Source organism: Ochotona princeps, chromosome 10, assembly GCF_030435755.1.
Source record: "Ochotona princeps isolate mOchPri1 chromosome 10, mOchPri1.hap1, whole genome shotgun sequence".
Lineage (NCBI taxonomy): Eukaryota > Metazoa > Chordata > Mammalia > Lagomorpha > Ochotonidae > Ochotona > Ochotona princeps.
This window is the reverse complement of record NC_080841.1, coordinates 10,165,442-10,189,403: the sequence shown is the minus strand read 5'-3', so window position 1 is coordinate 10,189,403 and position 23,962 is coordinate 10,165,442. Positions and strand designations below refer to the sequence as shown.

General features: G+C 41.4%; 1 protein-coding gene across 2 annotated transcripts in view; it reads left to right on the top strand.

Annotated features, from left to right (window-relative positions):
• DENND1B (DENN domain containing 1B) overlaps positions 1-23,962 on the top strand; it is a 234,296-nt gene that overhangs the window by 44,868 nt on the left and 165,466 nt on the right. For both annotated transcript variants that reach the window (XM_058668968.1, XM_058668967.1), the window contains exon 3: positions 16,729-16,772. In XM_058668968.1, coding sequence (XP_058524951.1) covers positions 16,729-16,772 — 44 coding nt within the window. The remainder of the gene's footprint in view (positions 1-16,728; positions 16,773-23,962) is intronic.

Here is a 23,962-nt window from a genome sequence, read left to right as displayed (position 1 = left end):
AACAGGAGCCCGGAGATTTTTCCGTATCTCCTCCCAGGGTGCCGGGAGCCCAAGCACTTGGGCACCCATGCTGCTTTTCCCCCAGGATAGTAAAGAGGATTTGGATTAGAACTGCAGCTGCAGGGACACAAATGGGTGCTCATATGGAATGCCAGGAGTGCCGACGGTTTACCCACAACAAGAATTTTGTTGTTGAAGGATTTTTTTTTTAAAGACTTGAAGAGATTCATATATGTGTGTGTGTGTGTGTGTATAAATATATGAGTTTTTATTTATTTGCGTGACAGAATTAAAAAACAGTGAAAGAGAGAGGGAGGGAGAAGCCTCGGTAAAGCAAGTGTTGGGGAGAGTTATCTAGAGAGAGACATCTTCCACTTGCTGATCACTCCCCAAATGGCCACAAAAGCTGGGACTCAGGCTGAGGTCAAGAAACTAGGACTCCTTCTGGGTCTCACATGTTAAGTGGCAGGATATAAATACATAGGTCATCTTTAAGAGGTCACATTTTAAAAGTTATGTTTCTCACTGGTTAGAAAGAATTTCTCTTGGGTAGAAAGAGTTGACAACCTCTATACTTACAGAGAGAAAACAGATGAAGGACGAGAGACAGTTTGAGCATCAGTTTTTCAGCTTGTTTTAAATTACTTCTGAGGACAGCAGACTTCTCAGAGAAAATAGTTCAGTTCTCTTATCAGTCATTCAACTGGACATTGGGAAGAAGTTTGGTCTGCTCACTTATTTGAACAGTTGAGAAAGAAATTATGATATTTGGACCAGTCTTTGTGTGTGCAGACTATAAATGGAGATACTTCTTTTGGTGGAACATAATGGAGTTTGAACTGCAGGGGGAGGAAATTCCTCCCCAACTATGGTTTGCAGTATGTGTTACTTTAACTTGGAGACTCATGGGACAAAGAAACTGGTTTTGTTCTTACAGTATACTTAGAAGTAGAATCAGGGGCTAGTGCAATGGCTTATCCAGCTCCCAGTAGGAACTGGATAATTGTGGGAAATTGTGTCTGGGAAAATTGTGGGAGACTGAGAAGTAGCTGCTGGATTGCTGTGGCTCTGGCCATTGTGGCCACGAACCAATGGATGGTCTCTCTGCCTTACAAATAAATATATTAAAAAATCTCAAAAGAACAAACAGTAGAAACAAGCCAGTTCATTATTTTCTTTTTGAAATATGCAGTGAATTTTTTTATGTGTATAATCACCAATAATTTGATGATAATGCGCTTTAAGTAAAATGGGTGAAAATTACTTTAGCACAGAAATATTAGGAAGCATGTTCAGATGAACAGTTTTCTCTCCTTTCAAGAAAGCAGTTCTTGTTGCAGTACCAGTGTTATATGTACCAGTCATAATATTGACCTTATAGACTAATGATACACACATATATACATATGTATTAGTATATACGTACATGCACATACATATATTGGCCTTATATATAATATTACATATTACTTACATTTATCTTTATTATGTATTTAACTTGAAGGTGATAACATCATATTGATATTTAGATTCAGTTGCCGTCTTGAGAGCCTTTTACCTGAGACCCTTTTAGTTTTGTGTCCCATTTAAATATTCATTCTCTTGATATTTCTGTGACCCAGCGAGGGCATCTTGTAAATGCTGAGGAATTGCTTATGTTTGTTTGTGATGTTCTAGTGCAGTCATTTCCATGTTTCTAATCTTTGGACCTGTTTTAGCGCGCTGCCTAGGAAGCTCAGGAGATGGACTGAAGCTCACAATGACAGGTGTTCTTCCTTTACACTGCTGTGTGAAGTGCGCTCTGTGTCCCTGCTGCAGCTGTTGGCACCTGGACTGCCGTTTGTGACAATGTTGGCAGTCACAGCTCTGCATTTCCAACGTCACTTGAATCTTTACACTGTCGATTACACTCTTGCAAAGGGGATGAACAGATTGTCTCTATCATCCCTGCTATGGGAGTTCTGCAGAGCTAAAGATCTTTAGCTTTTTTCTTAAGATATTTTAACCTAAAAATCTGGATTACAGAGTAAGTTAGAGACACACACATACACACACACACACACAGAGAAAGAGAGAGAGAGAGAAAGAGAGAGAGAGAGAGAGAGAGGGGATGAGAGAATCTTCGATTTTCTGACGCACTCCCCAAGGGGCTCTGTGGCCAGGTCTGAGGCAGGCTTACAGGAAGTCCAGGAGCCCGATCTGCGTATCTCACAGGGTGCCGGGACTGAAGCACTGGGTCAGACTTCGCTGTTCTTCCCAGACTACCAAAAGGAGCTAGATCTGAAGGGGATGCCAGCATGGCAGCATGGCAAACAGTGTTTCTACCTGCTGTACCACACAACACTGGCTCCAGTCATTTAGTTTTACTGAACACTGCTCTTTCCTAAGCACAGAGCACTCACTTGCCATCAACATCCCTGGGTCAAGTCAGGTTTGTCTATTGTAATTTTGTAAGGGAGTTCCCTTTTGGCTCTTGTAGACTCCATGGCCTTGGGATGAATTCTATCTTGGAAGGGTGGTGTATATTGTCAATATAGTGTGTGTGCATGTATACATATATTCTGTCTCCTTTCTTGCTTTTTTATCACAGACTGTCCATGAATGTTTGAATCCCAATACTAACAGTATGTAAAATTCAAGTTGTTTTTCCTGGAAACTTCATTTTAATTTCATCTAGATTGTTAAAGTACTGCCTGACTAGGTTCTTTATTATATATTTTTAAAAAACTGTATTTCAAAATCAGAGAGAAAGAGCACCTTCCATCCACTGGCTCACTTGTCATTTGGCTGGGGAGAGCAAGAGGCTCCATCCATCCATTGGCTTACTCCCTGGATGGCCGTAGTGGCCAGGGCTGGGCAAAGCTAGAGTCAGGAGCTTCTTCTAGCATTCCCTCTAGGATAGCAGGAACCCAAGCTGTCAGACCATCCTGTGCTGTGTTTTCCAGGCGAACAGCAAGGGACATGATTGGAATTGGAGCAGCCAGAAATATAACTGTTATATTCATGTCAGATGCTGACAACGCAGGCTGTGCTTTAACTGCTATACTACAACAATGGACCTCGTTCACTATTTTTGTAGTGTTTTGGCTTATGCTTAACACAAAGCCATGGTGACCCTAATGATGTATTTCAGACTGTCATTTCTCGACTCGGTTCTTTTAAAGTGCAGTCCATTTTTCTTTTTTTTTCTCTCTCTTTTTTTATTATATTTTTGACAATCTTTACATAGTTAATTTGGGTAAAAAGGCTCAAGGGTTATAGGGAAGTGGGTAAGACTATTATTTCCATATTGTTTCCTTCATGTATCTGAGGTAAATGGGGATATTGAGGGAGAAGCCCCACCCAGTTTCCCACCCATCCCAAGTCCCGGATGTGGGGCATGCTCTGAGATACTTGCTCAAGTGGTTTTGATAGTTCACCAGTTATGAATTGCTGCCAGTCTCGCCTCTCAAAACACAATGAGGTAATTGAAGAATCCACTGATATAGTTTATCATAGCGTCTCCATTTGCCCGGTATTTTCATTGCCAACATATAACTGAAGTGGTTGATTGACTTGTTCTTTCTTTTGTCTTTTCTTGGCTAGGGTTCTGAGTCCAGAAGCTTGTTTGGGGGATCCCCAAAGAAACTTTGTCTGAGGTGTTCCCAGATTAGATTCTTGCATGTACTAGCAAGCACAGGGCCTGGCACAGTCCATTGCTCCAATCAGCTGGTGGTTGTAGTTGCTGGGCTGGTTCTGTTTCCATCCCTGTCTTCCACTGGAACCAATGGGTGTTTGCAGTCCAACATGGTTCGGCCCAGCACATACTCGGCCCTCACATAAACCAGTGGGAGCTGCAGCCTAGTCGGAGTGACCCACAATAACCCCCACCAGGCCCACCCCCTATCCTGGTTTGCCAGTATGTGTAGCAGACCAGTCCAGTCTGTCCCACATCCCATTTGGCTCTCGTACATGTCAATGGGTATTAAAGCTTAGTTCCATCTAACCAGCTCAACTATCCAGCCCTCACGGATGTTGTTGAGTGCCTCTCTGTCTAGCCACCCCAGCCCCTGTCCTAGTTTCCGTGCCCTCCCGTGGGGGGTGGTAACCCAAGAGGGGGGAATCCACTATTTCCCTCGCAGGTCTCTCTCAATCCCGGTTTATGCACTCTTCCGGTGGTTCTGTGGTTTAACTTGACAGAATTATCCCCCAGTGCCAGCTTCTGCCAGCTGATGCTGTGGCTAAGCCCCAACAACCCTCACCTACTCTAGTTTATGCTTGCACCAGGAGGAACAGTCAACCCAGCCTGGCTTTTCCCTGATCTGGTCCAATGAGGCGCACAGGTGTTGTAGCCCTGCTTAGTCTGGTCTACCCCCATCCCAGCTCACGCTCTCCAGTGGGAGTAGCTGTCCAGTGAGGGGACCACCCCCTTAATTCCCCTGCTGGCTCTGTCCCCTCCCTTCCTGGTTCTCACGTGTGCTGGTTGGGTGTTGCAGTCACATCCAGTACAGGCGACCTCACCCTGGCATTCCGTGTTGTGTACTGCTTTTGTTGCGACCAAACCTGGCTCGACCCACACTCTGTTCTGGTGTTTGGATTTGCCAGTGGATGATGTGAGCTGATTCAGCCTGGTCTGCTCCCGACTCATGCCAAATGTATGCCAGTGGGAAACTTTCCATGGCCTATTCTGGGCTGTTTCCTTTCATGTTTCTTGCTCTTACCTGCAGGGTCTGTGTCCTGCCAGAGGAGTTGCCCAGGCTCCTCCATCAGAACCCCTCCCAGTGCCAGATTTTGCACATACCAGTGGGTCCATGAGCCAGCCCTACTCAGTTCACCTCCTGTCCTAGCAGGAACAGTAGCTTTTCTTGGCTGGCCTTCAGCCCATTCTGGTTCTTGCTACTGGATGTTTCAGCCCAGCCACGTCTCATCCATACCCACATATAGCTCATATATGGCTCAGTAGGGGTTGAGACCTAGCCTAGTCTGTCCCACCTCTACCCTGATCCTCCAGGACACCATACGGTGTTGTGGTCTGGCCTGTCCTGGTGCATCTTGTCCCAGTCCACACTTGTTCCAAGGGAGAGTACAACTGTTTGCTGGTAAGAACGCAGCCTCTATTCTAGCCTACGCGCCCCTTGGTGGGAACCTCAACCCAGTTAGGATGTCCCCTTAGCTCCCCAACCAGGCCTGTTTCCAGCCACAGATCATGCACATGCCATTGGTTGCTCTGACTCAGCTTGGCTCAGTCCCTCACTTGTCCTGGCCTCTGCCTTAGAGGCTGTGGCTTAGCGTCCTTGACTCACGTAGACCAGTAAGTGCAAGAGCCCAGCTTGGCATGACCTGTGCTCCATCCTGGTTTCTAGTTTCACTTGTAGGCAAAGGTGTGCTCAGTCCTGCCCTGTACATCCCGTTCCATTACCAATTTACACATTAGCCAACTGTTGGAGCTACTTTGCCCAGCTTGTCCGACCCCCAGGTCTGGACCACATGTTCACCAGTGGGAGCTATGACTCACCAGGGGAGTTTCCCAAGTTCTTCCACTTGATCCCCTCCCAAACCCAGTTCTCATACATGCCAGTGGGTTTTAGGCCAGTGCCTGGTGCAGTCTGGCCTTCCATTTGGCCATATATGAGCTGGTGAATATTGCAGCCCGACCCACCCCACATCCTATTCAGGATGCACATTCGGGTGCTGCTGTCTTGACCAGTCCAGACTGTTGCAGGTTCCTTTACCTGTTATTGATGGCAGGCTCCTTGGTCACACCTTTCTTAGTCCATCACCACCCAAACTCTTGAGCTAACCAGTGGGGCTAGAATTTCCACAGGGTGTGGCCCACACATCCCCCACAGAATCTTCCCCCGGATGTGGTTCTCGAGTGCTAGTTAATGTTATGGCCCTGCCTAATGTGACCAGTCTTTTGATCCATCATCATGTCAGGTAATAGGATATCCTGCTGGACAAGCCCCGACCCTTAGCTTTTGCATGAACTGGTGTTCACCACTCAGCATTGTCCAGTGATTACAAGTTCTTCAAAGGAAGAGTTACTGTCATTGGGAATCTTTAGGATTGACTCAGATCCCAGAAGCACATTGGGTTCAACCTGGAGCTACCTAAGCAGTGATTCAAAGAACCAAAACCCCAGAGCTCCCCGGCCAGGTGGCCAGCAGGCAGAGCCTGGCGCCAAGTGGTGCACTGGCTACCCAGGGACTGCTCACCACGTGCACATGGTGGCTGGAGTCGGGATCCGAGCAAGACCACCCATCCTGAGGCCCACCAGCAGCCAAGTTTAAACCCCCAGGCCCTAAGCCACGCCCCTCCCCACTCCCATTCACTGCCCAATGAGGGCGGTGGGTGGGCCCTGGACCTACCCAGTCACAGAAACTTCCCCCCCTCGGTGTACTCACCCCAAAGGAAGCAGCCCCCGAATGTAGGCAGGCCCAGGGACAGCTCACTACGTGCACATGGTGGCTCACGTCAGGCTCCGAGCAAGATGCCCCATCCTGAGGCCCACCAGCAGCCGGGAGGCTGCTGGAAATTTAGACCCCCAGGCCCAAGGTCCCATTTTTCTTTTAATGGCTTGTAAGGCAGCTTCTGCTTTGCATTTGCCCTTATCATTTAGTGCTGTGTTTTAGAGATTTATTTTCAGATGAACAAATATGTTTTCAAGACTGTAATCTTTTTGAAAACTGTATGATATTTCATAAGGTAATAATGATATATGTATTCTACATTAATGGAAATTAGCTTATTTTTGGGACTTCATTAATTACAAACTGTATATATTTATTTACATATATAGATGTGTGTATATATATATTTGAATTCCTAAAATATGCAATTTGTTGTGTTTTAAACTTTCTTTCAGGATGATTATCTTTTTTCCCTGATGTTGTAATTTAGATATTCCTGATGTTATAGTTTAGATATTCCTTTAGCAAGGGTCCATTATTATTATTTTTTATTAATTATATTGCATTATGTGACACAGATTCATAAGCTCTGGGATTCCCCCATCCCCTCCCGGGCCCTCCTCCCTTGGTGGATTCCTCCACCTACTTGCAGTATTACAGTTTAAATTAAGTCTAGATTCTTTCGTTGCAATCATATACCAAGCATTGAGTCCAGCATCTTATTGTCCAAATAAATTCAACAGTTTCTTAGGGAGGCCTTCTCTGGTCTGAAGGTAGAGCTGGCGGAATATTGTCCAAGGGTCCATTATTGGTAAACCTTTCATTTTTGTTTGTCTGGGAATGTTCTTATTTTGGCCATATTTTTGTTTACACAGTTTTTGAATGGTAAACATATTTTCTTAATTGTTTTACATTTATTATTCCACAATCCTCCCACTTCCATTATTGCTGTTGGGAAGTCTGCTGTCAATAAATTTGTGTATTTTTCTTGTTATCATTTTTTTTTCTTTAGGATGCATTCAGACACTCTTACACTATTGTGTTTTGAGACTTTGGGATTGTTGTAATTTCTGAACCTGCAGATTTAATGTTTCACAAGTTTGAAAAAGAAGCAGTCTTCATTTCCTTTGATTTTATTCTCTCCTCTCCTTACTATACATGCATCTGTTTTTTTAGAGTTATCTTTTAGAGCTATAAATATATTTTACTATTCTGTTATCTATTTTTTAGCCCTTCATTATATTTCTTGTTTCATTTTTTGATTAGTTTTTCTTTATGTTGTTCTGTTTCATGTTTTGTGTCTGATTCAGTCCACTACTTCTCTGTTCAGTTGTTTAAGATCTGCCATTTCATTCATTCAGCCCTGAATATTACTTAAAGTTCTAGTTTGCTTTAGCCTCTCATTGCCCATGTTTTGAATTAATTATTATTATTTTTAAGCATCTTAAGTATCCTTCCTCCCTTTGAGGTGGGAGGAAAGCAGAATAAATATAATACTTGTGGTGGAGGGAGATGGGTAATGGTCACAGATACTATGGTGTTTCATAGTAAGATTGAATAGCAAATCTGTTTTTGGCAAAATCTGAATTTTGTGTTTCTTCTTTCAGATGGCATTTGCTCTTGTCTCTGTTGTATGCCCAAATTAGCAGCTCTTTTGGATCAAAGGTTTCATTCTAGACTTTTAGATACATAGGTCAATAAGATACAGAATTATTGTATTCCAAGGAAGTTTCTTAGTGAATTTATCTATTTGAGTCTTAGTTTATTTTATATTTAGTTATATTATAACTAAAGAGTTTCGAAAAGCATGATACATGTTTTGAATTTTAATTGATTTTTAAATATTTTGTAGTTTTATTTTAATTTAAAAATCGATTTTAAGTATTTTTTAGTAACCTTAATATAACTTACACATATTTTTATTAATTTACTTTATGTTCATTTTATTTATAAATTTTAGTTTACTCAGATTTACAGAATTCTTCTGTACTTTAAACTTTCTACATATCAAGCAAGAAAAACTTTGACACAGTCTGAACTTCTACTCACAATTGTTTTTAGTATGAAAAAATCAGTTAAATTGTTACAAATAAAATGAAGCCACTTTATGAGAGATCCCGTTTTACGTTTATGAAGTTTCACATGAAGTCTATGGCTCTTGAAAATATTTTAGCTCAGAGTTAAATCTATTGAATACTGTTAATAAAAGTATGTCTATGTATTTATATACTGTAAAAAGAATTATAAGAGCCAACTCTTTCAGGCTAACTTAAATCAAGGCCTTTTGCCTTCTTTCTTCTCTAAGTGAATACTGTTAAAAGCTATTTTATTAGAATGCAGTGATCCTATCAGCTGATTAAAAGATCTATCAGGCTTTGTCAGACAAATCATCTTTCCACAGACCCTTACCAACTTCTTTCTTCTTTGTTCTAACAAAAACTTCTGTGTGTGTATATTAGCTTTTACTGATTGATATCTGAAAAACGTCAAAACATTGATTCTCAGTTGTAAGTTCTTTGTCATAGATTAATCAAGATTGAACATCTGGGGTTCAAGCATTTCTTTTCTTTGTTGTTGTTGTTGATTTTTTTCAAAAACTCTCATAAAGAGCCTCTGGGACAGATGGCCCCTCACTGTTGATGGTTCGATTACCATGATCACCCACAGCTTTAGAAGAGTGCGAAGAAAAGAAATTGCTTTCTTTGTCAAGGTGTTTTCAATTCAATTCTCACCCATTAGCCCTGTTTGGTTAAATTTGGAATTACTCTATCAGGTGATTGATGCGAATTTTCATTTTATTATAATAGATCTTGTTTAAAGGAACTGGATGTAGCAAAATGATGTATCTAACATGCTATGGGTTGTATTTTATTAAGATTTTTTGAAATTTCATTTTCATTATCTTAGACTTTGTGAATGTATGAGGAAAAAGAGCTTCCTTATTTCGAGTTGTGATACTAATTTTATATCACCCTGGAAAGGAACATTTTCAAAAGGTGAGAATCATCCACTGAATTGCTCCTACGGTTTGGGCTTATGAAGAACCACCAAACAGGAGTATTTTGAATATAGAGCTGTATATTATTGCAAGCTTGTGTAAAGAATCATCGGGATTCTTTTATTCACAAACTTGTAAGCTCTGAAAATGTAAGTTAAAAAATTGAAATCTTAAATATTGTATTAATCACCGATAGCTTCTGTTCATTTATGTTATTGGTTGTTCAAATTGGAGCTAACTGCTTTATTCTGTGAAAGAAAACATTCTAAGAAAACAGAGTGAAAGATGTTTCCTCAAGTATCTGAGGTATCGAGGTACAAAAGTATGTAATAGATTGCCAGTGTGTTTGTGTGTTTTTCCCCGTTATTGTAAATCTGTATTTTGCTGCTGTAATGCTAAGAATAAGATGGAAAGGTGCTTGTGGTTTTGGTTATCTGGCTTAGCTTGTTACATAAGAGCATAGGTTGAAAGTGATAGTTATGTGGTACAGCTGGATAAACACTTTTTTATGACTACTTAGACTTTTGAATGAAATAAGTTGAATTTAAGTTAAATGCCCCCTCCCGAAATGTGTCAAGTATTGGAAGCAGCAGCTCATTGTTTTGGCCTTAATTTCCTTATATATGGGAACTGATTTTGTGTAAACCAATTGTTGCAAGCTGTAATGAAGCAAAAATATATTATCTGTTCTACCTTCCACAAAGTGTATAGTCTTGGAGCTGATGTGGCTTATCAGGTGAAATCATTGCTTGTAATGCTGGTATCCCGTACGGGTTCAGAGAGAGAGAGAGAGAGAGAGAGAGAGAGAGAGAGAGAATGAAAAAAGAGAAATCTGCGGGTTCACTCCCAAATAGCTGTAAACAGCAGGGCTGAGCAGATCAGATCAGGACAGGAGCTTCCTTGGGGTCTCCCCTGTGGGTGCATGGCTGTCTTCCAGTACATTAGCATAGAGTTGGATAGGAAATGGAGCAACCAGGACTTGAACTGGTACTCACATGGGGTGTTGGTGTACAGATGGTGGTTTAACTTGCAGTGCTGCCCTCCACATAAGTTTTCGTATTTCTTCCTTTTTAGTTAAAGACTAGAAAATGTGATGCTTGGAATAAAAATAAAATATTACTAAATTTATCCTTATGTTTTTCTTTTTGAAAGCATTATTTATAGGTAAGGAATCTTTGTGATAGGACTCTAGTAGTGTTGTAAATACATTCCAAATTTACTTGTTTGATAAAATGTGTATTTGTTTCTTAATATGCAATAATGTTAACTTATTAAATAGGAGCTTAACTACATAGTATATATTCTTTCTTTCATATTTATTCAGTTTCCAGGTGGTTGACAGCATAGCTTTTTTAAAAAATGAAGGCAAGGAGTCTCCTTGTATGACGAGGAGGCTTGGAAAGAAGAGAAGCATAGTGCGTTTCAGTCACTGCTGGTGAGGAGACTTCCACCCACAGGCCTTGCCTGTCACTCCCGAAAGCAGAACAGGTCGCCCTAATGCGGCCAGCTCAGACTGAGTCATCAGGGAATGGGAAATTATGCTTTTATACAAAGACTATCCCCCCGCACCCTCGACATACACACCAAGATTCCTTTTGTTTATTCTCTTGTGGTAATCTGGGTATGTTTTTACAAAGATGCTTTAAGACGGTTGCGGGCACTGTGCTTACTAGTAGTACATGTAGGAGCCTGGACTGGGAATGCCTCAAAGTTTTTTTTAGGGGGATTCCCCTGAACAAAATGGAGGAATCAAAGCATTAATCAAAAAAAGATGGAAAATGGAGTAGATGAATCAACCACCTCAGCTTTATGCTTGCAGCGGAAAACTGGACAAGGGGAAACCCTAAGACGGACTATGTCAATCAGTGGACTCTGCACCAGCCTCATCATACCTGGACTGTTGCTGATGATATGTTGGAGCTTCTAATTGATCGAGGTGACGCTCTGCTGGCTCTGCCTACAAACCTGAGAGGGCCTCCCTAAGAGGCCGTTGAACTTGAACTGGACAAGTGGGATGCTGGACTCTGTATGGTGTAAACTTTTAATTAGGGAATCTCAACGGAACTTGAGCTGTGGTTATGCATCAAGGTGAAGGAATTCATGATGGGGGAAGGGTTTGGGGTGAAGGGGGGGGAATCCCAGTACCTATGAAATTGTGTCATGTAATGCAATGTAATTAATGAATAAATGAATATTAAAGAAAAAAAAATCTATCAGTTTAGGTCATGACCAGATTAATCCATTTGAAAATAAATGTGCTCATGTTTTGAGTGCTAAGGGATAAAATTTAATGACAATTCAATAAGAAATTGTCCACTCTGTGATTTAACTAGTGGATATTATCTGTATGTACTCACTTGCTCTCCCTCTGTCAAAAACAAAAACACACAATATCCAGAAAGAAAAAAAAAAAAAGAGTTAGGGATGAGGATGAGGATAAACTAGGTAAATGGGGCTCAGCATGATGGCTCAGTGGCTAAATCCTTGCCTTGTGTGCCCGGGATCCCATATGGGTGTTTGTTCATGTCCCGCTGTTCTCTGCCTGCGGCCTGGAGAAGAAGTAGAGGACGGCCCAAATCCTTGGGACCCAGAACGCACATGGGAGGCCTGGAAGAGGCTCCTGGCCCCTGGCTTCAGGTTGGCTCAGCTCCAGCCGTTGTGGCCAATTTGGGAGTGAACCAGCGGACACAAGATCTGTCTCTGCATATCCTTCCTTCTTTCTAATAAAAATACACCTTAAAAAAGGAAAAATTTGGTAAATGCTTAAACAAGTTATAATAGCAAACTATATGGCTCATTTAACAATCAGGTATTCTAGTTTTAAGACATAGGCCTAAAAACATGTCACAAATAGTTTCTCAATTGATAATTATAATGTTAAAATCATTTAAAAGAATATTGTAAGTATTCACATTGTTTATAAGATGGGATTAGTATATATTTTTGCCTAATGATTTATGTCACCATGAACAAATTTTATTTTATTAGTTTGTCTGGATTAAGACTTTTGCTTGATATTTAATAAAAACTATCATAAGCTTTTGTTTTTTCAGATTCAAATATTAAGCATCCACTTTGTTAGAGCTTACATGTAAATGTATGTATATTTTTAATTGAACACATAATTATCCACAAAGCAAAACATTAATATTTGAGGATGTTTACATGATCTATGCTGTTTCCCTTTTTTTGCAAAGACATGTTACTTGATGTGAGACTAAAATAATTTATTATTGCCATCATAAATTTTTAATGCATTATTCTTACATATGTTTTAAATTAATTATTTAATGTTATTATTTACATAGTTGAGAGGGATGCACGCATATGTGGGTCTTTGATTAGGGTGGTGAGGGTCATGGCATAGAGGAAGGTGACTGAGACACATATTTCTGTTTTTTTTCTGGTGCTTGCAGGGAGGGGAGGGAAGAACGCCGTTCCTTACTGTCAAACTACATTAGCACCTGGAGATGGAGGACAGTTATTTCCTGATGCCTTAGAGACCCTGTAGAAAGAGTGTTCTGAGGGTCTTACCTGAGTGGTTTTGCCAGTTCTGAGATATCGTCAGCCTCATGGCATTAGTGCATCCACAGTCTCAATGTCCTCTGCTGGCCTAGATGAGCTGGCTGTCATGTCCCCTGTGCGCATCTGGGCATGCTGTCCACTGCACAGGCATCCGCAGCTGAGGAGGTCCAGTCCCGATACATGCACTCCAAGGTCAGATCACATATAGTATGATTTTCCCTGTGGTTTGGGTTTAAATCCAGTGATCTAGTTGGGGAGTCCCCCAAGAAACCTCACCTGGAGTGATCTCAGACTTGATTTCTGCGTGTACCAGCTAGTGAGAGTCAGGTTTGGTCTGTCAGCTGCACCAGCCAATGCACATACCCGTCGCTGCAGCTGCTTGGTTAGTTCAGTCCCTAGCACCAGTTTCTCATTCACGGAGATGGGTGTTGCAGCGTCGCCCAGCCATGCCTTGTTTTCAAGTACACCACTGTATGTGGTGGCCTAATCATCATGCCCCCCAAGTGACCCCCAGCAGGTCTGTCCCCCACCCCAGTTTTTGTATGTGTTAGCATGTGTTGCAACCTGGCCCTGTCTGTCCTGTATCCCATCAGTCTTTTGTGCATTCCCATGGGTGTTGGTTAGTTCAGTCCCTGCCCTCACCAGACCCAGCCCACAGGTTGTTCAGTGGTTGTTGCTACCTCGATCAGACTTGCCTGCCTCAGCACTAGCTGTCATGCTCACCAGCACAGGTTACAGCTAAGCATGGGAGTGTCCAGAGTTCCCCCGCTAGGCCTGCTCTGAGCCCCAGATCGTATGCCTGCCGGGGGTACTTTGCTCTAACATGATATGACTTGCACCTAGTCCCAGCACATGCTAAGGGATGTAGCCTAGCCTAACAGGCCGGCACCCCTTCTGACTTTTGTGCATACCAGTGGGCCAGCCTGGCCCACCCCAGACAGTCCAAGCTGTCATGCTCACCAGTGGAAGCAGTAGCCCAGCAAGGGAGTCCTCAGAGTTCTTTTACCAGGCTTGCTCTCAGCCCCAGGTGTTGCATGTGCCAGGTGATGCTGCACCTTATCTGAGATGGCCCACTCCCATTCTTGGCATGTGACAGCAGGTCCTGTAGCCTGGCTCAGTGTGGTCTGCGGCCAATCCAAGCTCTTGTCAGTGAGTGCAGCAACCTAGCCTAGCCTGGCCCATGCCCATCCTTGATGTGACCTTGTAGGTGTTGTGGTCCAACTTGGCTTGGCCAACACCCTGTCCTGGCTCTTGCTTGTGCCAGTGTGTGCTGTGGACTGGCCCAGCCTGGCTCACCTCCAGACTTGGCTCACACATATTCCAACAGATACTGTGCCCCAACCTGGCCTGATCTGCCCCTAGCCCTTGCTCTCACACTCTCCAGCAGGAACTGGAGCCTAGCAGGGTGAGTTCCTGGAGTTGTTCAAGCTACCAGGCATGGCCATTGTGTGCTGCTGCCCAGACTGACATGGCCTGGCCCGGCCCCAGTTCTGGTTCTAATCAGTGGGTACTGCATCCTAGCCTGACTTGCCTGCACCTGTTCTGGCTCTCACAGGTGAGTGCTACAGTGCAGCCTGGCCTGGCCCACTCCCGGCAGGTGCCTTGGCCTAATCTGGCCTGTTGCACACACATTCTGGCTCTTAATATGTACCATCATGTGTTGGAGCCTCTCAGTCTGTCCTGCCCCCAGACCCAGCCACACATATGCCAACGGGTGCTTGCCCAGCCCAGTCTGCCCACAATTCTAGCTCTCACATTCCCCAGTGGGAGCTACAGCCCAGCAGGGGAGCCCCCAGAGTTCCCCTACTAGACCCATTCTCTGCTCTGAATCTTGCCCATGCTGGCGGGTGCTTCAAACTAGTCTGACATGGTCTACCTGCAGTCTTAGCTCTCACTGATAGGTGTTACAAGTTAGCCAAGCTGGGCATGGCCCACACCCTATTCTGGCTCTCCTGTGTGCCAACGGATGCTTTCGTCGGGCCCAGACCAGCCTATCCCCAGACCTGACCCACACAGATGAGAACTATAGCCTTGCCTGGTCTGGCTGAATCCCCAACCCTGTCTGTTATCCAGGTCCAAAAAGCTCACCAGCTCTTCTATCAGTGTAACACTTTCCTAGGTACAAGGTAATAAAGACTTAATCTACATTGATTTTTTTCATTACTAAGTTTAAAAGTTTACTTGTAGAAAACTTGTTTTAATTTTCAATTTAAGGAAAAAATTGTGAAAAAAATTGTTTTAAGTAAAAATACAAAAGGAGCTAACTCATGCTAAAAGTTAGTAAGTAGGTATTTATGGGGCTTTGGAATTAAAACATTTGGCACTTTGTATCCTTGAATTTAATGTTTTAAAATCTCACATGGAATTTTGTAGTTTATCTAATAGATCCTTTGGGTGCCTTAACTCTTAAAATTTTTAAAATATATTTTTTGGAAGAATTATAGAAAGGGGAGTGGAGAGATACATAGAGAGAGATCTGTCATCTTCAGGGTAACTTCCCAAATTGTTGCAGTGGCCATGCCTGGGCCATGTTGAAGCCAGGAGCTTGGAGCTTCCCACGTGGGTTCAGGGGTCTAGACTCCTGTGCTATTTGCTACTGCTTTCCTAGGTACATTACTAGGAAGCTGGATTTGAAGTGGAGCAGCTGGGACTTGAACCAGTCCTCCAATGCGATGCTGGTATTGCTTCTAGAGGCTTAGCTTGCTGTTCCACGGCCAGTCCCTGAGTACATAACTTTATGTGTATTCACTGAGTCCTTTTACTTGGAGTGGAGTTCAAATGCTGCCGTAATGGTATTAAACTGACTCTCAAGTTTTATCTTGAGCTTTTCAAAAGTTTAATTTGGAAGTAATATTAACCTATTACAAAATATTTTTTAGGATTTATTTATTTTATTTGAGATACTTACAAAGAGAGGGAGAGACGGAAAATCTTCCACCCATGAATTCACTCCCTGAATGGGTGCAATGGCTAGAGATGGGATGGTCCAAGGCTGGGATGCAAGAGCTTCTTCTGAGTCTCTCACATGGCAGCAGAGGCCTAAGGGCTTTGGCCACCCTCTGCTATCCTGTTAGACTACTAACAGGTGACTGGATCAGAAGTGAGTAGCTGGGAATAGAACTGGTGCCCATATGGGAGGCCTGTACCAGGCTGCTAAGCCACCACGCTGGCCCCTACAAACTACTCTTTTAGAACACATTCAGAGTATATGGAAGTTTGTTTTTGACAGTTAAAAATACATATACATGCCTTAAATAATTTTCAATACTAATTTAAACTAAGATTTTTGCTTTATTATCTTAAGAATCATGAGAAGTAATTAAAATGGAAAAAAAACCCAACTGTGTGAATTTTGTGAAACAATGTTAAGTTATGTATATGAATTCTTAGATATTAAATTTAAGGTGCTGTATTTTGATCTTTGGAAGTTAAAATATTTGTATATATATAAAATATATTTGACTGTATATTTACATTTATCTTTCAAAATCAGAATGTATTTTCTTCAATTATAGTTAGAATTGATAATTCAGTGTTCAGTATCTTAAAATATTAGGTATGTAACTGAAAAGCGAAATGATAATTTTGAAATAGCTTGATAAAATTATTTCACTGATTCCTAGTTTCAAGGTTCTAAATTTCTTAAGAGACAGAAAATTTTAAATTGGATAAAAGAAGTGGCTCTCATGAACTGCTAATGTTTAAAGAGAAGTTTACGTATTATAAAGTAGCCATTGCAATTTTAAGAGTGCTTTAACGGGAGTGTTGCCTATGTTGTTTTGCCTCTGTTTAATGGAATGTGTCAATTATTTACAGATCCTGTGGTACTGTGGAAATTCCCAGAGGACTTTGGAGACCAGGTTGGAACCATATAATTTTTTTTAAATTTTTTTAAAACATTTATTTAATTTATTTTTTTGACAATCTTTACATAGTTAATTTGGGTAAAAAGGCTTAAGGGCTATAGGGAAGTGGGTAAGACTATTATTTCCATATTGTTTCCTTCATGTATCTGAGGTAAATGGGGATATTGAGGGAGAGACCCCACCCGGTTTCCCACCTACCTCAAGTCCTGGATGTGGGCATGCTCTGAGATACTTGCTCAAGTGGTTTTGATAGTTCACCAGTTATGAATTGCTGCCAGTCTCGCCTCTCAAAACACAATGAGGTAATTGAAGAATCCACTGATTGACATAGTCCATCATAGCATCTCCATTTGCCCGGTATTTTCATTGCCAACATATAGCTGAAGTGGTTGATTGACTTGTTCTTTCTTTTGTCTTTTCTTGGCTAGGGTTCTGAGTCCAGAAGCTTGTTTGGGGGATCCCCAAAGAAACTTTGTCTGAGGTGTTCCCAGATTAGATTCTTGCATGTACTAGCAAGCACAGGGCCTGGCACAGTCCATTGCTCCAATCAGCTGGTGGTTGTAGTTGCTGGGCTGGTTCTGTTTCCAGTCCCTGTCTTCCACTGGAACCAATGGGTGTTTGCAGTCCAACATGGTTCTGCCCAGCACATACTCGGCCCTCACATAAACCAGTGGGAGCTGCAGCCTAGTTGGGGTGACCCACAATAACCCCCACCAGGCCCGCCCCCTACCCTGGTTTGCCAGTATGTGTGGCCGACTAGTCCAGTCTGTCCCCCATCCCATTTGGCTCTCGTACATGTCAATGGGTATTAAAGCTTAGTTCCATCTAACCAGCTCAACTATCCAGCCCTCACGGATGTTGTTGAGTGCCTCTCTGTCTAGCCACCCCAGCCCCTGTCCTAGTTTTCGTGCCCTCCCGTGGTGGGTGGTGACCCAAGAGGGAGGAGCCCACTGTTTCCCTCGCAGGTCTCTCTCAATCCCGGTTTATGCACTCTTCCGGTGGTTCTGTGGTTTAACTTGACAGAATTATCCCCCAGTGCCAGCTTCTGCCAGCTGATGCTGTGGCTAAGCCCCAACAACCCTCACCTACTCTAGTTTATGCTTGCACCAGGAGGAACAGTCAACCCAGCCTGGCTTTTCCCTGATCTGGTCCAATGAGGCGCACAGGTGTTGTAGCCCTGCTTAGTCTGGTCTACCCCCATCCCAGCTCACGCTCTCCAGTGGGAGTAGCTGTCCAGTGAGGGGACCACCCCCTTAATTCCCCTGCTGGCTCTGTCCCCTCCCTTCCTGGTTCTCACGTGTGCTGGTTGGGTGTTGCAGTCACATCTAGTACAGGCGACCTCACCCTGGCATTCCGTGTTGTGTACTGCTTTTGTTGCGACCAAACATGGCTTGACCCACACTCTGTTCTGGTGTTTGGATTTGCCAGTGGATGATGTGAGCTGATTCAGCCTGGTCTGCTCCCGACTCATGCCAAATGTATGCCAGTGGGAAACTTTCCATGGCCTATTCTGGGCTGTTTCCTATCATGTTTCTTGCTCTTACCTGCAGGGTCTGTGTCCTGCCAGAGGAGTTGCCCAGGCTCCCCAATCAGAACCCCTCCCAGTGCCAGATTTTGCGCATACCAGTGGGTCCATGAGCCAGCCCTACTCAGTTCACCTCCTGTCCTAGCAGGAACAGTAGCTTTTCTTGGCTGGCCTTCAGCCCATTCTGGTTCTTGCTACTGGATGTTTCAGCCCAGCCACGTCTCATCCATACCCACATATAGCTCATATATGGCTCAGTAGGGGTTGAGACCTAGCCTAGTCTGTCCCACCTCTACCCTGGTCCTCCAGGACACCAGACGGTGTTGCGGTCTGGCCTGTCCTGGTGCGTCTTGTCCCAGTCCACACTTGTGCCAAGGGAGACTTATAGAGAAAAGGAGAGGGGTGGAGAGAGAGATTCTCCAACTGCTCGTTCACTCCCCAAATTGCCACAAAGGCCAGAGCTTAGCTGATCTGAAGCCAGGAATGAGCAGCTTTTCTAGGTCTCACATGCGGGTGCTGCTTTCCCAGGTGTTAAGCAGAGAGCTGGATCAGAAGTGGAGCAGCTGGGATATGAATGGTTATTCATGTGGGGTGCTGGCACTGCAGTGAAAGAGGGTTAACCTGATATGCCACCGTGCCAACTCCACTCTATGATTCCTAAAGTGGTGCTTGGTTTTCGTTAGTTCCGTCTGAATTGTTGCTCTGTTTCTGAAGTTTGTGGGGTGAGAAGAACGCTACTGAGTCTCCACATGATGAAATACAAGAGCAGTTAACTTCATAATTGATGATGAACATTCATAACCTTTAGGATTCCAATTCATGACAGCTTTGAAGGTTAGGATGGGAAGGACCTTTGGATACCCGTTTGTTCAGGTACCTCACTTTATATATGAAAAAATCAAGCTTTATAAATCAAGGGATTTTAAGAAATGATTTGTTGTGCTCTTTGATGGATATGCTGAATACTACGGCAGACCGTAGTGCTCTGTGGATGTTTCTCACTCTTGTTTTTTACACCTTTCCTCCACCAATTGTCCACTCCCTAACCAGCCTTTTCATTGAACCTAAGACTGCTGAAGTTATAGTGGCCAAAACAAAACAGAACACAAAAAGTTATTCTGTTCCTAGAATTAGTAGCCATTATTCTAAATATGCTATAGGCAGTATTCATTTTATTTTCAAATCCTTCTAAGAATGTCAGCAGATGTTATTATCTGCCAAGCTGAGGCTGAAGTAAAAAACTTTCATCAAGTCATACTGCATGACCTAGTGGCTAAAGTCCTCACCTTGAACGTGCCGGGATTCCATATGGGCGCTGGTTCTAATCCTGGCGGCTCCATTTCCCATCCAGCTCCCTGCTTGTGGCCTGGGAAAGCAGTCGAGGACAGCCCAATGCTTTGGGACCCTGCACCCGTGTGGGAGACCCGGAAGAGGTTCCTGGCTCCTGGCTTCAGATTGGCACAGCACCAACCGTTGCAGCCACTTGGGGTGTGAATCATCGGACGGAAAATCTTCCTCTCTGTCTCTCCTCCTCTCTGTATATCTGTCTTTCTAATTAAAAAATAAATCTTAAAAAAAGGAAAAAAATTTGAAGGGACATTTTTCTAACTGAACAAGACATGTTAATCTATGTTGTTCTTTCTGACTGAAACGCTGTCCCAAACTCTCCCAATATGAAAATTGGTTTTTCTATTACTATCTTTACATTTAAAAGTAATGTATTGTGTAACCCAAAGCAATTCAGGTTAGAACTATCACCTGGAAGTATTGGCCCACATCAGATATTGGTCTATGATATGCTTGTCAGATTGTGATTTCCTTTTGTAAGTGGAAGAACCAATAGAATGACCCATGTTGTGCTTCGTGCTTTAGTGGGTTTTTGTCTTTAATACAGTGGAGGATTTTACATGTTGGGGAAATAGCAGTTAAAAACTAAATGGGGTTGAGTTTATTGAAGTTTGTTTTGTGAAAGAGTTGGTCTTTCTGAAGTAAGATACAATAAAACTGTTGTGACAGTAAGGCTAATGTATGTGAAATTTTGGTTTGCATTGGTTGTGGTAGAAAATGGAAAGAAGAAAATTGGTTTAGCAGAGAAGTAAGAATATGGAAGTCAGTTACTTCAGAAGTGGGGGAGTAGATAAAGGAAAGAAGAAAGATCGTGTGTGGAAGTTTATTTCTGAAGTAGGAGAGAGAAAATGGCAAAGGTGTTTTATTTTTAGTTTTATTTTTATGACTGCAAAAATATTGAATAATCTTCCACATGAGTGATGTGAGCTTTCACATCCTAAGAAAATAGCAAGTTGTGAATATGAAAATTTGTGGATTGCCACAGAGTTGAGAATAGGCTTTTGTATTTTAAGCAAAGGCATTAGTAAGCCAAGAAAGCAATTCTGTCAGAATTGACTGAACTTTTACAATGTTGATAGACTTAAATATTATCATATGACAAGTCATATTTGACTTCATTGTATTTTCACGTTCAAGAACAACTGATACTTTTAACACTTCTCAGAGGTCTGTAAGGTCAAAATTAGTTTTATCATCATCATTGTATTTGTCACGGTAATGTGCAGTGAATTCAAGTTTGCTTTCATCAAATGAATCCATATTTCTTATACAAGTTTATGTTTTAGTTTCTGATATAAAATTCATGGTACTTACATTCTAAGAATATAATTAATTTCAGAGAAAAGCCGATGTACTCTGGGATAAGAAGGGTAGATGTGAGAGAGGTAGTAAATTTAACTTTAGAAATGGTCCAAACTGGTATTATGACAGCAATAGTAGGCTTTCATTAAAATATGAACAAAATATGTAGCAAAGCAAAACTGCTAGGAAGCAGTAAGATTTAGTGGGTCCATGACTGTTCATAGTAAATGCCTTCCTTGAATGTTTCTCCTACATCTTTTCATTTTTATAGAAGGTAAAATACATAAGTTTCAGTGTGTATTGATAATCAATATGTGCACTCCTGTACTGTGTGCTAAATTGGATTTAGTAGTTTTTAGAAAAAGCTCGTGTGTCATGATTATCTTAATTACAACAGTAATAAAATGTCACTAATCAAGCAAATCTTGGTAGATACAGTTTAGAAACATTGTGAATTAATTCTGAGTGCAAGAAAATGTGCATTCATAGTCATAGCAGAGCATTTGAAAGATTGTCACTTACTGTATTTGCAGAGATTTTTTTTTTTGGAACTGCAGGTAGCCGGATGGAGAGCTGATATTAAACAAAATATACTCAGTACTGGATTCAAATTTCTTTTTGTTTTCAACAATATGTATTGGCTGGTTTGCATGATGTGGGAAGACCATCTTTCTTAATTTAAAAAATATTTTTATACATTCAGTATGAAGAAAATCTTGACTTAGTTAAAAGAAATTTTGTCAGGAGAACTAAGGTTTTTCATGATATTGTTGCTTGAGCATTTTATAATTTTTTCTTGCATCATGTAAAAAAAATCTAAAGTATGGATTATTTATTAAGTCCTAATATGTTTAAAAATAAGAATTTAACAGTCGTGGATTTTTAAAAATCTATTTTTTTTTCTTGTTTGGGTGTAATCATGTAATTTTCAAATTATTTTATCAGACACAATAAAAAGAACATGTTTGTATTTTATATTAATATTGTTCCAAATATAAAGAATGTGGAGAGAAAATCTTGACCTGATTTTGTTATATCATTAATTTTTATTATAGTGTTTCTGTGAGTATATATGTGAACACTTTTCTGAGAATTATTAATTTCTTAATTTTTAGTAAAGTAAATTTGAATAAAGAGAGATAATGAAGCTTCGTACTCCAAAACTTTTATCAGTGACCTAGTGTAGCAGTTCTGAAATACCGCTTCTTTGTCGTCATTCTGCTTTGTGGATACAGGGTGTCATCTTTTTCCTGTTCTTGTAGTTAAAAATGAAAGAATCAGAAGAAGACATTACAGAGTAAGGCATTTTGTAATAACTGAGAGATATGAAGAGAAGTTTGTCAGCTTGTCCTTTTGCAGGTGCAGTATTAAGAGGCTGGAGTACATTTGTACATTCTTTGCCTGCTGATTTTCCTTTTCTTAGTGTTGAACTTCAGGAAGCTTATTCTATATGGAGAAATAAATTTGGAGAAATTAGTGATATATTAGAAATTCTGCTTTTATAGTTGAGATATTTGGTGGAAAACAGAATTATGTGACTTAACAAACTCCTGTTTGAAAAGGATACATACATTTTAGATAATAAAATTACATTTACATACTGTTTTTTACTGAACAATAAGCGTTTAATAAGAATTAAATTGGAATTTATTTCCATAAAGGGTTATGAATCTTCGAGGGAAACGGTAACAAAGTAGTTTTTCCACCACGACATGACTTAGACGGACGCTTCAGGAGCAGCTGTCCCAGAGCCACAAGGACAAAGCAGGATGTGGGGACATGGCAACTTCCTTGCCTGTTCAACATTCTGGATTTCATTTTTTTTGTTGTTGTGTGAAAAGAAGTTGTTAACTGCAACACAAAAATGAATATAATAAGAAGCACACTTTAGGTGTTGCTTGAAAGAAATAGCCTTTCAAAATAGGCGTAATATCACTGTTCATGAGGAATATATTATTCTGAAATAATTGTACTTTCTACAACTATATAGTCCTTTCTTAAAAGGACCAATTTTAAGGTGAGTTTCTTCTTAGAAAATCAATTTGAATGGACTGAGGAAATAAGCACGCGTAAGCATCCATAAATTTCCACCTCATGTTTCTGTTTGATTTCTGTTTTCCGTCCACTTTCAGTATATTGTTAATAAATAAACTCTTCAGAAGAGATATTGCTAGGTTGCTTGTTAATGCTTAATATGCAACTCTAAACACAATCTGGGAGAACAAATGACATGATGGCATTTCACTCTTAAATGTTTTAAGTTTAAAAAATATTCTGTATTAGCTGAAAATATTGAACTTGGTCAACATATGGTAGCAGCAAGCTGCATCCCCACCCGTTCTTTTGTTATCGTGTTATTGTTATAAGGCTTAATGACAGTTGTAAGGCACAGTTCTTGATGTGGGCGTCCGTCCACCCTGGGGAGAAGAGGAGGAAGCAGCAGTGTGGATTATGGAAATATGGATTGATCTCAAAAGAGATCTCTTGTAGAAGAATGGAGCTCAAAGAAAGGCTACGAGAGACTGCTGAAAAGATGATGGAATATGATGTGAAAATGATCATTTGAAATCTTTCCTTTTATTCCCAGCCGCTCTGTTCTGGAGAAAAGGAATGCATTGATATATTAAGGGAGAGCTGAAGGAGTGCAGATGAATGGCGCTACTAAGTAGACGTGTTTTCATTTTGATTCAGATAAATTATGTGCATTTTTATAGGCCTCTCATATGCTCGGCATTTTATTCCTTTTTATTTTCATTTTTAGCATGTTTTATAAGTTTGTAACTTTACTTTTTCTTTTATGTAAAAGGAGCAGATTTTTGTAATTCAAGTATGCAGTTTGAAGAGTGTGGTGATGCTTCCCGCCCTCGCCTCCCAATTTCCTTCCCTCCCACCTGCCCTGCTCTTTTCCTCCCAATTTTTATGATGACATACTTCCAGTTTCCTTTGTTAACACAAGCTTAGCCCTTCACTAAATAATTGAACAAGTAGCAAGTAGAAAAAACATTGCATA